General features: G+C 47.9%; 1 protein-coding gene across 1 annotated transcript in view; it reads right to left on the bottom strand.

The window, feature by feature from the left end:
* LOC125724537 (methyl-CpG-binding domain protein 5-like) overlaps positions 1 to 16,049 on the bottom strand; it is a 33,517-nt gene extending 17,468 nt beyond the window's left edge. The window contains 2 exon segments of the mRNA XM_049001276.1: positions 793 to 1,345; positions 15,185 to 16,049. Coding sequence (XP_048857233.1) covers positions 793 to 905 — 113 coding nt within the window. The 5' untranslated portion in view covers positions 906 to 1,345; positions 15,185 to 16,049.
* Positions 16,050 to 18,570: the final 2,521 nt, after the last annotated feature.

The following is an 18,570-nucleotide window of genomic DNA, read 5'->3' as shown; positions in this document are numbered from 1 at the left end:
AATAACAGGGGGCAGGGATTTCTGGGTATTTCCCTAAGCATGACTTAGTGGGGGGTCAACGGTTAGACTGGCAGACTTGACATGTGTCCCTTATCAAGGCCACATAAGCAGAGTTCAGACGATGACATACATCCCATGGACATGACACCAACATCCCTACAGGACTCTTCAACAACCTGTCAGGAAACAGGCATCTATTAATAGATCAAAATAAACAGAGGCTCCAAGATGTGCATCATTGCAGATACCACTGGTGAAGTAACCTGCTAACAAAGGAAGCGACCCCCCAGGCCAACAAGGAGATTTAATGAGGGCTAATCTGACAGCTGTCTGCCTATGAGGAAATCACCTTATATGCCTCACTTTGTGCTTTAAGATTTCTGATTTAACCAGAAATTAAGAATCATAACAGATAGTGACTTAGAGACTGATAGAGAGATGGACAGTGACAGAGACAGGGAGGCCAACAGAGACAGACAGTGACTGAGAAAGTGAGACAGGGATGGAAAGACCGACAGAGACAGACAGTGACTGAAAAAGTGAGACAGGGATGGAAAGATCGACAGAGACAGACAGTGACTGCACGAGACAGACAGAGACAGAAGAGACTGACTGAAAGAGACAGAGAGGGACAGAGAATAGACAGAAAGAGAGAGATGCACAGTGACTAACAGGCAGAGAGAGAAAGACAGATAGAGACAGATAGTGAGTAAAACAGAGACAGAAAGAATGAGAGACAGAGAGATATACAGTGACTGACAGAGACAGGCACCACAGCGAATGAAACCTTACCTTATATAGACCACTTGGCTGGGATCCGCCTCCCGCCTCCAGCCAATGGGCACGTGGGCAGTGGGTGTCGGGGCCTCCCTCTCCCGGCCCTCACACTCCCTTCCTCCATTCATGGTTCAGGTTCTGCACGTCGTCGCCCAGTTCAGGACACCTCGCGAGATATCACACATATGTAGGCGTCCGCACACCACATGACATCACGGTCTCGGTGGGACGGCGTCGCGCTCAAAGCTGCATGGCCCGGCCCCTCATGGTGCTCCTGCTACTCGGTCTCTGTTGGTGAGGGGGCCGGGGGGGCTGGGCGAAGGCCTACATAGAGGATCTCAGTGAGTGTCCATCATCACAGATACATGGCAGGGGGCTGAAGTGAGGTGGGGGGGGTGGTGGTGGACTGCAGGGTCTGTCACAGGAGACCACAGAGTTGCTGGGAGTGCACTTTACGAGCTGTCATTTCTGATGAAGCGACTCCAGGCCGGCTCAGCCCACATGGCCATTTGCCTTGCAGGTTTAACTCCCGAGTACGGTGTGGCGTGTCACTGTCACTGTCTCCTACCTGGGTGAGGAAAGCAACAGAGTAAGGGAGCGCTGACAAAAGTGAGCTCTACATCTTCACAAAAAGCTAATTACGAGGTGAGGAAGGTGAATGGAGGAGAGGGGAGGGGAGTGGAGTGGAAAGGGGAGGAGAAGCCAGGAGAGGGAGGGGAGCAGCGAGGCAGTTTCAGAAATGCAGATGTCAGGCACAACAGGCTATAATTCAAATGAAAAAAAGAACGATTATGAAGCAAGAGAGAGACCATTATTCACTTCCGATCATTCTGTGGTTTGATCTGTAACCAGATACTGACACCCAAAAAACATGCTTGTGGGAATTTTTACTTACGCAAAAATGTTCTGAGGGCAGAAGGAAACATGACTGGTTCAGAGAGATTGTCTAATTGGTTCTGATGATGATCTCTCTGAACCAATCATTTTTCCTTCTGCCCTCAGAACATTTTTGCGTAAATACAACTCCCATGAGCAAAAAGCACCATCCGAAAAAAAGTCCGAACCAGCTGTGGCAGAAGACGGTGTCCTTGAAATGACAGAAACCGACGGGGCCACTAATCTGGACATTTTGCGGGTTTGGTCCGGCTCCGTATGACGAGCCGAGTTGGCATTTGGCTAAATCATGGTTATCTGAGGGTCATTCCCAATCATGGCCGGGAGGTTATCGCGATGGAAACAGGTTGTCTGTGCTCTGTATCTCCAAGGCATAAAAAGGCATTATTAAAAGAAAAAACAGCAATTGAATTATACTTTGCAGACTGCTGGCAATATGAAAGTTTCATAAAACAACGTTAAAAAAATAATACAATTAGACCAGCAGAAATCCAGTCAAAGCCTGTTAACTGGTTTAAGTTTCTGTACTTCTGAACTGGCCTTCCTTACTAACCACAAGATCTACTGGTAGAGGTACAGGACAACTCCTAGGTGTGACCCATCCAACTGACCTACCGGTATACATCAAAGCCCAGCTTAACTGTCAGAGGATGTGTGAGAAACCAGTGGGAAGTCCATTATAAGTATCATACAGTGATATCTACCCAGAAAGAGAGAAGGAATCAAGCAACGGTGCAAAAAGAGGACTGAGCAGAGCTGTGGGTTCGAGTCACCAGAAGTAGCAAGTCTGTAAAAAGCCCCTTTCCCTGTCCTCCATCAGGCAAAAGCGGCCAAAGGGCCGTGCACTCTAGGGGGGGGGGGGGCCACACGAGACGATGCAGCTGGCGGGGAGCCGGGTCACCTGACAGACATGGGGGAAATGCGTTGGGGGGGGGGGACTAGCCAAAACGATGCTCTGGAGACACCATAGCTGTGTTCTCAGCATTTCTGCGAGGCCACCGCACCGACGGTCAGATAATAAAAACGCAACGGTGTGATGACTCACATGATCTCATCAGAGCCACTGGATTGGAGGAAGGAGACGACAGAAAGAGAGACAAATCAGATGCCTTTTTACTGTGCCGAGATGAACCCCGAATAACCATACGCAAAGTGACCTCAGCGGCAGAACAGAGAGATGGGTGCCTCTCTGGGGAGACGTGGTAAAACGGGCGATAAAAAAAGAATGGTTGGACAAGCACAAGACACTTAACAGTACAGTGCTTTTATATGGCTGCAGCTCCATGCCGACCCACTTAATCAGGCAGGAACAAGCCACACTGGCATCATGGGGGAAGCCCTTTGCCAGCAGGGGGTCGGTGTCAGTAGAAAACAAAGACATGCATGCAGATCTGCGATGGTGTCCGTGCTCACCGTGTGAGCCCTGGGGATCGTCCAGAGACACGGACTCTACACAGAGCATGTTTTCAGATGTCGCTCGTGACCCCCCCCCCCCCCCACAGAGTTCCACACCGAGACTCTATCAGCCCGCTCATGCCAGCCAGGCAGAGTTAATCAGCAAGGACAGCTTCTCAGCTCTTTCCCACATGGACATACACTCTGAAACGGAGGAGGACAGGCGCACGTTACACTAAACCACCCTATCACTCGCATAAAGAACCAGGTAAGGATTAGGCAGGAACGAACCTTTTGTGGAAAAGAAGCAGAGGCGGCCAGCATCTGCCCGGTGAAACGCGGCATTCACGCGAGACGCACTTGAGAAAATCCGCCGTGCTCCCAAACAACATGCTGTTGAGGTTTCAGCACTTGCAGGAAAATAATGATTTGAAATATAGGCCAGCCTGTCTTGGGTGGGAGGTGCTCTCTCGCGGGAGGTCAGTAGTATACGGGCGCCTGCTATCCTGGCAACGCGCATGGAGACAGGCTGCTTTTCTAGATTTAATACCACCGCTCACCTGAGGCTGTGAGGAGAGCGGGTCAGAGCCAGCAGAATGTAGCACTGTTCTCACAGAGCCAAGGCAGAGCCCAAAACGATTGTATCCCACCACACCTCAAAGACCTCTTGGTGGTAGTGATGGTGGCGGAGCAGGTGGGTGCTCCAAAAATACCCAGCTGTACATTTCCAGATAGACGGGTGAGCCTTACCACTTGAGGACATAAACCCAAACATATGTAAAAATGTATATTTTATAACTGAACAACAAGAGGACACCTGGATCACTCAAGAAAGTGACATGATTACCCAGCGTGGTGTTCCATCGTGTGTACAACTTTGCTTTCACAAAAGGCACATTTACCAAGAAGTGCTTTAAGTGTAATTATACTCTCCATCTGTCATTCTCGACTCACACTTTTGCTATTGTCTCCCAGACATCACATCTGGCTAACTGCTCCAGTGACGGCAGCTGTCGCTTTTCACCGTGGCGTGGCTGGGATACTGAGATACTGTAAATCAAGCCATCGTCCTGCTCTCTGGTGGATTTCTGCAAAACACCATGATGACATGTGCCATTTGTCATTTACAGTAAACCACCAAATACCAAGCTGCCCTGTCCAGCACCCTTTGGTGTAGTTCCCAAAAGTTGCCAAGAGATAATTCGTGGAAATATCAACATGAAAAAATCCACTGCCATTAATTTCAGAGGATCTCCAAACACTGCCTTTTGAAACCAAACCAAGCAGGGCTGAAACATCTCCTCAAGAGACAGCAACTTTATGGCCTTGGACAGATCCTAGGAAAACAACAGATCAGTCTCAAAGCCAGCCAAGCACTGATTTGCACATATCTTTCACCTCACAAACTGAAAGACCCACAAACAGTTTAATATTATTATTATGATCAATTATTAATTATTATTGTTATTATTATTATTATTATTATCATAAATTTTTTACTTCAAGTTTTCTTCTGCTCACAACTGGGCCTTGACTTGAGCTCCTGAAAGAACAGGCTTGGAATGGGTCGTGCGACAGAGAGCCTGCATAGATCTATGGCCTTTGGGGTCTCACGCACACACAGAGCAAAGCCCCACACTCCTCAGCTCTGGGCGGCATGCAGTGACCCTGGGTTCAAGCAGGAGCTGGACAGCAGTCAGAGTATTTCATAGTCTTAAATGGAGAGATGGTGACTAACACAGAATTAGATGATGCATCTAAGACACATCCAGAATGTCTTAGGGTTAGGATCTGTGGACACTAAATGCTAATTAGAAAAACGCGAGGGCCCAAGGTTCTAGAAAATAATTCCCAGCATCCCACAAAGTGCAGCAAGCAAGACGACCACTTCAATGCCAGATACTGTACATTGTATAACCATACTCAATGGACGGCGTCCATGGCTGGGCTCACGGCCACCGAGAGGACTACAGCTCAGGACAAATCAGCTCAGCTTCCATCTGAGTGTCACAGGAAACCTACAAGGAGGTCCTTAAGTACCTTGAATGCACAGAAGATGCCACAACTTATGGAAAGAAATGTCTGTCCAAATGAACCAATCAGTGGCTTGGTGGTGTACAAAAGAAGAGGAAGACCATCAGTAATGGCTGTACACTGTCATCAGAAACTAAGCATCGGAATAACTCATGCTGTAGCTCTGACGACTGTCTCTGCAACACGGAAGAAGAGGGAATTGTGGGGGGGGGGGGGGGGGGGATGATTCTGTGGAAGCAAATCAAAGGACTCGGGGATGGGGATCAAAGTTAGGAGCAGAAGAGACATCGTTGAGAAGAAGGCGAAGGAGATCTCAGTCCGCAATAAAACATATTTGTAATTACTGTTCTGGATTCCACACAGAGGAGCCATAAGAGTGAAAGGCCAAACCGACTCCCATTACACGTGTCGTTATGAAGATTTACGCCTTCTCAGAAATGCAGGCAGTCTTAGTAGAGAGGGGTAGGTAAGGATCAATCCGCTGGGAGCTGCCCGAATCTGAGCTCCTCGAAAATGGGATGAGAGAAGGAGAACAGAGGGATGGAGGCGAACGGAATGAGGAGCGAGCAGGCCGATACGCATAACGGGAAATGAAGAGAGACGATTACGAGACCATTACGGAAGCCAATAGCAAACAAGCGGCCGTGTGATACCCTCACTCCCCCACCGGAAACCAATTTATAACCGTACCTTTAGGGCTCTGCAAAGTAATGAAAATGAACGGGATGGTACAATGAAAAACACTCAAGCTTGGTAAATATGCTATATGTGTATAAGAACAGTGTAACAGCGGTACGGTAAGGGGGGGAGGGCGTGCAGTCATGACGGACACCTCGCCTGGTTCCATGTTACCGGGGAGTCTGGGGTTGACCAGTGATTTTGTGTAAACAAAACAACTGCCAACAACTGGCAAGGGTGCAGTGACTTGAGTTTCCCAGCCGGACATGGGCAGCCTGCTATAGACCCATTAGCGGCTCAATTAGAGCAATGAACAGTAAGGTAGGAACAACTGAGAGCAACGCTGATATGCAAACTCACTGCAGGTTTGCCAATCAGACAATATGGGGTAAGGAAAAATGAAACAGAGAAAGAACAAATCTTACAGACCTCTTGGGCACCAGCTCATAAACAATTTGTGTTTAAATGTAAAGTTAAATTACGACTCCCAGTCCAAGAATTACAGGACTGAAAAAGTACACCAGTAAACATGCTTTACAACAGGACAATTCAAGATTAATACACCTGTATGCAGATCCAAAGCTGAACATATGAAGGAAAGCGGCCCTGCATGGAACTGGAGATTAATTTCCATCTTACAGATTCCCACCCCCCCTTAAATCAGAACCTCTCAGCTCAAAAGCCATGATTTGCTAATAATTGATCCCTCAAATGAACCTCTAGGTGAATGTAAAACCAGTACAGGCCAGAGTGATTTGTGAGCAGACACAGCCGGCCATTTTAACTCCGTATGGCTGACAGTCAGTAAATAATTGGAGCCTTTTAAGGTTATATCATGTTTCATAGTGTATTACAGACCAATAACTTGGGGACAGGGGCCACTGAGGACAAGGGCTGCCACTGGAGACAGAGGAAGCTGAGGACAAGGGTCACTGAAGACAGGGGCCACCAATGCCAGGGGCCACCTATGACAAGGGCTGCCATTAGGGACAGGGGCCACCGAGGAAAAGGGCCACTGAAGACAGGGGCCACCGATACCAGGGGCCACCTATGACAAGGGCTGCCAATGGGGACAGGGGCCACCGAAGATAGGGGCCAGTGCCACCAGGAGCCACCTATGACAAGGGCTGCCAATGGGGACAGGGGTCACTGATGACAAGGGTCACTGAAGACAGGGGCTGGTGCCGCCAGGAGCCACCTATGACAAGGGCCGCCAATGGGGACAGGGGCCACCGAAGATAGGGGCCAGTGCCACCAGGAGCCACCTATGACAAGGGCTGCCAATGGGGACAGGGGCCACCGAAGATAGGGGCCAGTGCCACCAGGAGCCACCTATGACAAGGGCTGCCAATGGGGACAGGGGCCACCGAAGATAGGGGCCAGTGCCACCAGGAGCCACCTATGACAAGGGCTGCCAATGGGGACAGGGGCCACCGAAGATAGGGGCCAGTGCCACCAGGAGCCACCTATGACAAGGGCCGCCAATGGGGACAGGGGCCACCGAAGATAGGGGCCAGTGCCACCAGGAGCCACCTATGACAAGGGCCGCCAATGGGGACAGGGGCCACCAAGGAAAAGGGGGCTCTCTCTGGGCACCTTCCGACTGGGATGCTTCCGAGGCCAAACACAGGTATGGATGACGCGCAAGTCAGCTGAGCCCCATTAAGTACCCGTGATGAAGCGGGTCATGGCGACTTGCCATCTGACGTGGCAGGGCCTGGCATACCTGCTGTCCATGGGGTGTTTAAAAGGTACCAGTTAAAAGTACGGACATGCCACGCCACCTACAGAAAAAAAAGAAGTAATAGTGTCATATCACATGACCTGGGCACCTGACCCAAACACAGTAGAGATGGTTTTGGGGGAGTTTGAAGGAAAGAGACTGAGAGAGACTGAAGAAAAAAAGGCCAATGAATGCTCAGTGTATGTGTGGCACCTACACTGCCAGCCAATTCCCCAAAAAATTTTATTTTTGTTTAATACTGTTTTGGTCAGTGCATAATTCCATACACGTTAATTCATAGTCTTGATATCTTTATTCTAAAATGTAAAGAATAGTACGAAAAAACCCTTTTTATAGGTAGACATGTCCAAACTTTTGACTGATACTGCAAGTCTGGTATGTCTTGACATACAATAAAGGGCCCTTTGCATGGAAGATCAGACAAACCAGGGTGATTTCAGCCGGATGTTTAACGTGCATGGTGGACTGGGGCTCTGGGTCCAGCATGGCCTTCTCTAACTGGGGCTGCCTTTTGCTCTGAGACTTCCAAATGCAACTAAATGCAGCATCAAGGCATCCACAGTGCCTTGTATGTCGTAATGCCATAAGGAGCAGAGAAATATTAACTTCATTTCCCATAATGCCTTTGTGCCACTTCATTAACAGGACTGTGGGGGGGGGGTAAAATCAGTACAGGGATGGACAGCGGGACTTCTACAGGCACATGCAGCCATCATGAGTACTGGCCTGGGTGGCGTTCATAAAGTTTAATGTATTTAGTATATATGGCCAGCATACATTCAACCATTTAGTACTAGAGATTTTCACAACGGGCAGAGAAATCCATTAGAATGGTAGGTCAAGCAAAACAGAAGGCGAGACGACAGGCAGAGAAGGCGGCAGGAGCCAGAGTGCCCATCCGCCCGCGACGTTAACAGGACTGCACGATGTCAGCTTACACATCACAGTATCAAGGAGCGATGTGCCGCTCTAGCACAACACCTCAGCCAGTGCTAACACACTCTCTCTAGCATTCTTACACCAGCCTCCAAGCAAAGTTGGAAAGCACTGCCGTGTCCGAGTCCAACTCAGGGCCAAGCCTCCTCTAATCCCCAGTGGAATGTGAGGGTCCCATCGGCGGACCAGTAGTGCCTTCCCACCCACAGAAGCAAGTGGTCGGACGGCCTGAGCAGGTGGCATGGCCGCGCCCCGCATCCCGACCCATAGAGCACGTTAGAATGTCTAATCAGATTGCCGGGACATGCCAGGTTAATTCAGCCGACGGACAAAGGCGGCCACATTAGCAGTCCAAACAGGAAGACACGGGCAGCCGGGTGGCAGGAGAAAAGCGCATGGCAGACCACTGTCAGGCGGCTGGGGGGCGCTGGCAGCCATCCGCTAACCCAGAAGACGACGCCGGCCCCCAACTGGCTGGCCGGGCCTCTACCAGGCAGAAGTGGCAAACTGGGGAGTCTGGTCGTGGATATGGGGCGAGACGTGCCATCCAGTGGATTCATTTTTTATTTTTATTTTTTAATAAAAATAATCTGAATTACGCCTGAACAGGACAAGCAACTCCGGTCGCAGGAGAGCAGCTACGCAGAATGTCCTACATCAGGGTTTCTGGGCTGTAACATGTGACTCGCAGGGGTGGGGAGAGCGAGGCAGCCTCAGCTGGGGGAAGTCGCAGCCTCCACTCGTTAATCTCTGCCCGCAGTGCTGAGCAGCAAACTGGACACACTTCGGGGGAGGGGCAGAGGTGCGGTTCCCGCATTGCCTATTGCGTCCATATTTTAGTCTTGCTGCTTGTAGGAATCACAATCCTGCAAATGTTCAAAGCAGATACTGCAATTCCAGAATGGCATCTGTTCCGGGGTTTGCAATATCTATCCATCCATGACAGATAAGCAAAAGACTGGCCAAGTACACGGCTAATGGCATGCCTGGAGCATGAGTGGTGTCATCCCCGATAACCTGCTGCCACTATCCTGGTCAACCTGTGCTTATATTTACATACACAACTGATAGATGCAGATATTTGCTGGGCAACGTAGGGTACCTTGCTGAATCTGAGCAGCTTGTTTACTCCGTTCCTTACCAGCGGACTGACAATTTCGTGGCGCGAATGTGCAACGGCAGGAATGATATTTCCGAAGAAAATTCTGCAGAGTTTTCCTTGGCACCCCAAAGGGTCGTTAAACCCAGATGTATGTTTAGACCAGCTTGTAAAAAGGAAATACTTTCCCCCCATAAATGACTCTTATCTCTCCGTTTGAAAGGCTGCTTCTCCAACTCACAGAAAAACAAAGAATAAATAAATGAAACGGGCCACGGTGATGGAAAACACTGTGTGATTTGAACTTCGACTGTCAACGAGGAGCGTGTTTTCATAGCCGGACTTCGGTGTTTCAGCAGAGGGGAGCGGTACATGCAGCGACAGGGACAGGCGGGCGCTGAGAGCAGCCGGAGGACTCGCAGCGGCCCGAAAGCCAGGCGCGTCCTCTCACGGGCACTGGCACCTCGAGGACAGGCTAGTGGATAGAGGAGGGGGCACACAAACAAAACCTTTTAACTGGATTAAACCAAGCCAATTTCCCCAGCAACTGAAGACGGCTGTTTCGGGGACACTTATGCAAATACATTTACGGGGGCAGCAGAAATTTCCCATGCGTGGCGAATTAAATCACTTGCCATAAACAGGTTTAGGCTAACCTGATTTTACAGCACAGGCGTCGGGACCGAGGCATCCGGCGTCCATTCTGAATCCCCAATCCAGGATGTGAGGGGGTGAGGATAACACTAAGACTGCATATTCTGCTGACACATCCTGTGCCAAGCCAGCGACTCCCTTCACACTGCGTATTCCACGGCCCCTAGCACCTTTCTGGCTGTGGGCACGGGGCTGGGGCTCTGCAGCCACTAAGGGTGTGTCCAGGCCAACACGCCAGATGGAATGACAGACCCGAGGTGCTGAATTTCCAATCATAAACAGGCTCTTCTACTTTGTCGACCAATTAAAAGACGCTGCAAATTTAACACGTGTAGATCAGTGCCTCTCAGTGTTATCGGTGTTATGTTTACAATTCATCTATTTAACAGATGCTTTTATCCAAAGCAACTGGGGTTAAGGCCCTTGCTCAAAGGCCCAATGGTGAAATCTTTGGGATCTGAACTGGCGACCTACTGATCAGACACAGAATCCTATTCCACTGAGGGACACGCCTCCCTGAGTTAGAAGATGGACTCTCTCTGTAGATGAAGGCAGATCAGTTCACTTAGAAGATGTCCAGATTTAAACAACCCATAAATCTACATGTCTAGTCCTTAAGCTTGTGGCAATTCCCCTGCTTTTCCTGTAAATAATCAAGAACCTTCTAGAGAGCATCCTGGATATGCCAGCGATGTCTGCACGTTTAGTCATTGACACGGCATTTGAGGTCTTCTGCTAATTTCTGTATTTTTATTCGTAGTCATAGTAATGATAACCAATACCAGTCACGAGAGCAGGAGAACTGACCCGACAGGGTCCATTCATACTCGTCAGATCAGGTGGTTTGTTTAGGGGGGTGAAATGGATCCCTTACAGCCTTCGATCAAACATCAAACCCAAACACTATCACACAACCACGCGGACGAGTACTCGCCTAATTAAAAAAAAAAGCATCTGTTTACTCTATATAAAACTTCCTACCTCAAAGCCCGTAATGAGAATACAATGAAAAGTGGCTTCTTAATACAGAAGTAAAGAAAGAAAAACTGTAGAATTTATGGCAACACTAACGTGACACAATTTCCTATACAGAAAATACATGATGGTGACTATAAAGAGAGCTATCATTTTTAAATAAAATAAAAATAAAAAAAAATAAAAACTTCTCTCCATGCCAACAACCTTAATTTCCTTTAAGAAAGCAAACTCATATTGGGCTAAAATTTTTGCACAGTACATTTCGCTACAAGCTTCCCGCCGGGCCTCGGTTATGAACAAAGGCACAGATATACCCCAGTAAAACTCAGGACGGGACTCACACACATGTGGTTTTTGAAAGGGCTAAGCAGGCACAAGAGCAGGACAAAGAAGATGATGGACCCTTCCTCTCCATGACACACAGGCAGCAGAGGCTGCAGTCTGTAAATGCATTACAGCCAAAGAAACGCAAGATGAAGCTGCTCAAAATGAACTACAGTTGTATTACTGCAAATTACACAAGCAATATTTCAACATTTCTTTTTCAAAAACCAATTATTCTTGTATAAAAAAGTCTAAAGTCTAACTGCTGTCTAAAATGGTAAAAGTAACAGTGCAAGTAGATGAAAAATACTTAAAATTATTATTGCAAATTCAATATAAAATTTCTAATTTCATTCTACTTTTAAATTAATGAAATTTAACTGAAAATATAATGACAAAACCAAACAAGAATATTTAACTTGGAAAACAAGACAAAAATACCTGCTTGGCTAAATGAGGAAACAGTTGGGAGGAGGGGCAATTTGGGGCTCTTATTTAGATAGAATGACGGCTGCAACAGGGGCATGGTGGTGCAGTGGTTAGCACTGTTGCCTCACACCTCTGGGACCCGGGTTCGAGTCTCCGCCTGGGTCACATGTGTGCGGAGTTTGCGTGTTCTCCCCATGTCGTCGTGGGGTTTCCTCCAGGTACTCCGGTTTCCCCCCACAGTCCAAGAACATGCTGAAGCAGATTGGAGTTGCTAAATTGCCCGTAGGTGTGTGAGTGTGCCCTGCGATGGGCTGGCCCCCCATCCTGGGTTGTTCCCTGCCTCATGCCCATTGCTTCCGGGATAGGCTCCGGACCCCCCGCGACCCAATAGGATAAGCGGTTTGGAAAATGGATGGATTGATGGACTGCTGCAACGCATCACAAGATCAACGCCCTCAACTCCGTCTGCAAGTTCCAGAACACAACCCAATATCCAAAGATCTTGGTACATGAGCTACGAGCCACGTCAGGGAGTCTCCTTCAGTGTGAGGTGCACACCTGCATAGCATACGTTTCACAGATAGGAAGGAATCTTGCTTGCAACAGGGAGAACATGCAAACTCCACACAGACAACAGTGGGGTAGAGATTCAAGCCCTGAGCCCTGGGAGGTGATAGCACTACCCACTGATAGCCACCTGATGACCCCCATGCCACCTGTGACATATTTAAAATACCATTAAACGTCCAGTCGTGAGGGGCACTCAGGTAGAAAAGAGGGCAAGGCAATACCAGCACCTCATTGATGAACCCCCTGGGGAGCTCTGGAGAGACCAGCCTGAGTTCAGCATTGTGTGGCCCCTCTGACCAAGCCACGGCCCCTGCTAAGAAGATAAAAGACGTAGGACTGACTCAGATGTTAGGATCCGGCACCCCAAAACCTGAATGGAAGGGACGTGTGACCCTGGAAAGCGGAGAGGAGGACTGACTCATCACAGCCACCACGAGACACGTGCTTACATACACAACTGACACAAGAGTGTCACACACGTGCGCGTGTCAGCCCGCGTTCCAGTGCTGGGATCTGCAAACCACAAGGCACTGCAGGCATCTTTCAGGGGACAGAACTGTGTGCAGAAAAACACATGATTACATCACCCATCGGCGGACACCTCATTTAGTAAGGCGTAGGTGACTTGCTGGATCATGTGATCCACAAGAAGCCATGACTACCAAGAGGGCTCAGAGACAACAAGCACGAGTCAGTTTATTTTTGATCTATTCAACAAGTATCTCACATACCCTCTAAACCACCAGAAAGCTCTGCTGATTACATGAGTTGGTCATTTCTAGTGAACAGTGCGATATACTACACGTGTGTTTTGTGACTGCATACACACAGCCAACTATAAATGTAAATTCACTTTAAGTATTATAATCAATTTTTAATTGTGACATTTAAACTCTTCGGTTGTAAAATACAAAAGCGCTAACACTTTTACGACACTGCTCACCCACGAAACACTTTTGAAAGTTCTCTTCAGAAATAGAATTTATAGGTGACAGATAATGTGTCTTTACAGATAAGTGACAGGTGTGCGCACCCCCCCCAAAGGTCACCGGCTTGCTGCGGCATGGAGACTGCCACGTCACGTGTAAACCTCAAATTCTGAAATGCCTCTTTATGACCACATCTCATTAACCGATTTAACGTCTACAAGACATACACTGCAGATGGCAACCCTGAACACAAGACTTCGTAGCATTTCATTTCCAAGTCTCACAGGCAATTCTGAAAAAGCGCAGCCAAAACGAGAGGGCAGCACAGATCTCACATGACAAACAGCATGTGGCATCCCATCAGCGAGACGCCACCAGCAAAAGGATGATGAAGCAGAAAGGCTTGGTTACCACAAACTTCCACGGGTCATGAAAAGATGATTCCTACGCAGAGTTTAGACGGAGAAACAGTAAGTAATCGTGAATGGCAGGTAGCACAGCTGTTATAGAATTACAACATTAAATCAGCAGATTCAAATCCAATTTCCTGGCCTTCTGTGGGTTAACTAATTTAAACATATGAAAGACACAGACCGTCTCAGTGGTTTTAGTTAGAACTTTAAGGCATGCAGCTAATCAGAAATATACAGAGCAATACCTGAACTGACAGAGAGCACATCTAATGAGTTGAGGCCCAAGACTCCTACAAACTCCACAGAAGGTTACACCTGGAACAGAAGTGTCTAGATCCTACATTTGCATGATGCTGTAGCTCCCATGTGTAGTAATGCAGTGCTTCAGGGTATAGTTTAGTTTTTTTATTCTTCTTTCTGGTGAAATGGAGACTAGAGGCCCAGGTCCTTTGATTGAGAGGTGAGGGAGGCTGAGTAACGCCCGCATGAATAAGACCTCAATGCGCCTCTGGTGTCAGAAGGAGAGCCACATGAAAGCCAGAGGCCTGACAGCTGGTTTGTCTACTGCTGCTTGCGGTGTTACATCCGGAAGACTAAGGTCACCGGCACCACAGACTCAAAATAACAATAAATGACAGCAATGCAACAAGCGCAATGGCAACGTTACTGTTCATATTTACGTGCACCTGTCCCTGACAGCAAACACGATCAGCAGGGGATTAACGAAGCATTACGGACAGTTTGGACAGCGGGTTACTGCCCCTCAGAGCCACAATCCGGGGAATCAGGCATCAGGCGGCGCTGCCACACACCAGGTAGCGCGTTGGGGTCACAAACACATCGTGAGGCCGGAAAAAAAAGCCTCAAACTGCAGGACAGCTGTCAGGGTCTGGAGGTCAGCACGATCCGCATCAGGTTAATCAGAAACCGCCTCTTAATAATGGCAGGGGTTTAAGAGCTGCATGTCGCACTAAGTGTCAGGTGTGTGCAGCGAGCTGTAATTGGAAATGCACAGATGCAGCATGGATTGAGGTGATACATAGAGCTGGCCGTAGCGTGCATGAGCCCGGAGAAGCAGGTCGTGCGTGCGGGTATAACCGGGCCAGCCTGCCCAGTAAACACGCACATTATATATCTATATAAAGAGAGCCTGGGAGCCGGGATCAAGCGGGCGCCGGCAGGGGCGCATGGGGCTAGCTATTCAGACAGCTAGCTAGGCAAAGCCGACTCTCTAACATTATTATTATTATTATTATTATATAGATATTTTTATTATTTTTATTTGTCCTTCTTCCAGACAGACTGTGAAAAGCTTAAAACGCCCCCTTACCTTCCTCACGTCTTCATAGCAAAGAAGGGATCAAATCACGCCCCAGCGGTCCGTAAAGCAGCGAAGTTTGTAGCGGAGGTGCCTCTCCAGCCGGGGCCGAGGCAGGAACACGGGCAGCGGAGAAGCCTCTCCGGCCAGGGCCGAGGCAGGAGCCCGGGCAGCGGAGCGCAGGGGGCCGCGTTGCTAAGAGGCAGCAGGGCGCACAGAAACAGGGGCTTTCTGGATTCTTCTTCCAGATTTTATAAACCAACAGGAGTCCCCTCCATCTCTGGCGTCCCTCTTCGCGGTCCCGAAGAGCCGGGGTTGGCGAAACGGCGCCTTCGGGCGGGTTAAAATGAAGTTCTGCCCCTTTAAAATGAAAATAAAAATCTTCCCCATCAACTGCTCCTGGCTCTTCTCTCGGCTTGTTGGGATAGAAAGATGGAGCTCCCCATTGCGCGTGCGCGCCAGCCGGGAGCACGGAGGAGAGGAGAACGTCCCGACATGCACCGCGCTGCGGCCGGAAGTTCAATCGGTTTCGTCCAGAAACAGAAGAAGAGAAAGTTCCCAGTGTTGTGGGTGGAAAGCTTACAGCGGACGCTGAGTCTTGCAGGACGGGTCGTTCTGCTCTCGGGCGAACGTATTGTGTGCTGCTGAAGTCCCCAAAGGTCGAGTGACGCTAGGTGGCGCTTCTATTGATCGGCGAGGGGATCTAAACGAAGCTAAAAGTTTAGCTAACAGTGAGAGTATAAAAGACGAACACAGGCACTTCATAATAAAGCACTGATTATGCTTCTTACTTATTGCTTTTTCCTCTACACAACTCATGGCCATCAAACGTTGTCCTCCATGCTGGCACATGAAGAACGGAGGAGCATCCATAAAAGCTTCATTAAAAAATAAAGCCCTGCATGAGTTTCACGTTATTTAATTATCGGATGTAATCATTTTCAGTCACATACTCGCATGTTTCGGGGTAATACTCAGAGCCCGGTTTATCTGCCGTCATCTGCCAGCCTGCTGCTGGATCACTATACATATCCATGCCTCATATTGAATGGGAACTTCGTATTTCCTGGTATGGATTAAATCAGTTTATAAGTTATATGTGTAAAACTGTCAAAGCGAAGAAAAGTCATGCAGAGATGTTCCCCTTGCTTGGGATCAAGCTTTCAGAATAGTATAATGTGGTTATTCTCACAAGTCTAGCAGAAAAGAAAGTGATGAGATTTTATTTCCTTGAAATTTGGTATCCATATTTCTGCCATTCTTGCATTAGAAAGGAAAACCAGACAATGACCAGTGGAGTATGTGTAAATATCCACCCAGGCTATATTGATTGTCCTGTTATTTTCACTGCATACAGTTTGGAAATGTAAGTGCTGAGTATTTAAGTCATTCAGCATTCATTAGTGAAGCCCCACTTTTTGTCTTACCTAAAGCGGGTCCCTCTAATATCAATTACAGCTGTTTTTTGATTATCCTCAAAGGCACCGGCCAGAAGCTTTCAGTGAGACTGAGAAGTGTGTAATGTTAACACAAGTATGTCTAAATCTGATTCGTCATAATGCAATGTCTTCTGTACTGCTGGGCTTAAATTTCCAAGTACAATTAAGTGTCGACCAAAGTAGTTAATGAGAACTTGGGTAAATAAGCATAAAGGCACTGGCATTTGGTTCCATGGGGAATGAGTAACTGTACCTGTGCTCTTTAAAGTTTAACAAGAGCAATTACAGGGTCAAAGAGAATACAGGTTTGCTTTAATTACTTTGCTAGAAGGACCTGCTGATATAAATTATGCATACTCCATTGGGGTAAAAATCCACTTCCCAAAATGCAGGGTAAAATATTATTTTCCCTAAGCATTATCTGTTTCCCTGAGCTTATCTCCTCTTTGTTTATTGACTTAATCTTTTTTCATTTTTTTTTTTTGGTAGAGAGAGACTCACAATAGTTACTACATTAATTTGAAGCAGCCCTTTCTCTATCTACTGGATGTGGTTTGCTTGCAGGTCGGTGGTAATGTCGCTTGTCTCTGCTCTATCAGCAGACCCTCCCCCAGCCTCAAGGCTCAGGTTCTGTTCAGGTCGCACCTGTCACCATCAGCAGCGTAATGGTGCCCCAGCAAAGGGGGGCTGACATGCGAGGGAGTGGGCGGAGTTACATTAGCTTTCAGCTGCTCCCGCGCCACACGTTGCCTGGGGCCATGAGGACAGCTGCTCTCAGCCCCCCTCTGCATCACCCCCCAGGTCCACTTCAATACAGAAGGAGACAGCTTGGGTCTCAGCTCCTGATCCATAAGTTCTGCTAAGCAGTCTTAACACTAAGGTGCTCAGGCAGGAAAAGCCCAAACCAGTCTCTTTGTTGCAGACAGGATATGCCTTGAATTGTAGTTCCACCTTTTTATAGTTCAATTTTAGTCAATATACACTATATTGCCAAAAGTATTGCGACACCTACCTTTACACACACATGAACTTTAATGATATCCCATTCTTAATACACAGGTTTTAATATGGAGTTGGCTCACCCTTTGCAGCTATAACAGATTCAGCTCTTCTGGGAAGGCTGTCCACAAGGTTTAGGAGTGTGTTTATGGGAATTTTTGCACATTCTTTCAGGAGAGCATTTATGAGGTCAGGCACTGATGTTGGATGAGAAGGCCTGGCTCGCAGTCCCTGCTCTAATTCACGCCGAAGGTGTTCTATCGGGTTGAGGTCAGGGATCTGTGTAGGCCAGTCAAGTTCCTCCACACCAGACATCCATGTCCTTATGGACCTTGCTTTCTGCACTGGTGCACAGTCATGTTGGAACAGGAAGGGGCCGTCCCCAAACTGTTCACACAAAGTTAGGAGCATGAAATTGTCCAAAATGGTTTTGAATGTTGAATCATTAAGAGTTCCTTTCACTGTAACTAAGAAGCCAAGCCCAATCCCTGAAAAACAACCCACACCATAATACCCCCTGCATCAAACTTTGCACTTGGCACAAAACAAAGTACCGTTCTCCTGGCAACCGCCAAACTCAGGCTTGTCCATCAGATTGCCAGACAGAGAAGCGTGATTCATCACTCCAGAGAACACGTCTCCTGTCAGGGTCAGCACCCATCTGCCACAGTTTTTCTTGTCTCTTCCCCTTTTGGCTAACAGGTGTCTTTGGCCATCCTGATCTCCCTGTGCCCAAGTCCTTTGCGTGTTTCCCTACCTTCCCACATTGTTATGTGGTGCTATGGGCTGAGCATGTGGATACTTATCCTTTAGTCGTGTGTTTGAGTCCAGCCACCACTGTTTTTGTATTTATTAGATATTGTTCCCTTGTGTTTCTTTTGCATTAGTTTTCTTGTCTTAGGTTTCTCCCTGCTTTGTTCTGTTTTGTTCCTTTCTTGCTCTGTTTACTTATCCTTGTTT

The sequence above is a fragment of the Brienomyrus brachyistius genome, unplaced genomic scaffold, assembly GCF_023856365.1.
Source record: "Brienomyrus brachyistius isolate T26 unplaced genomic scaffold, BBRACH_0.4 scaffold57, whole genome shotgun sequence".
Classification (NCBI taxonomy): Eukaryota; Metazoa; Chordata; class Actinopteri; order Osteoglossiformes; family Mormyridae; genus Brienomyrus; species Brienomyrus brachyistius.
Note: the sequence above shows the minus strand (reverse complement) of the source record. Positions and strands in the feature narration are given on the sequence as shown.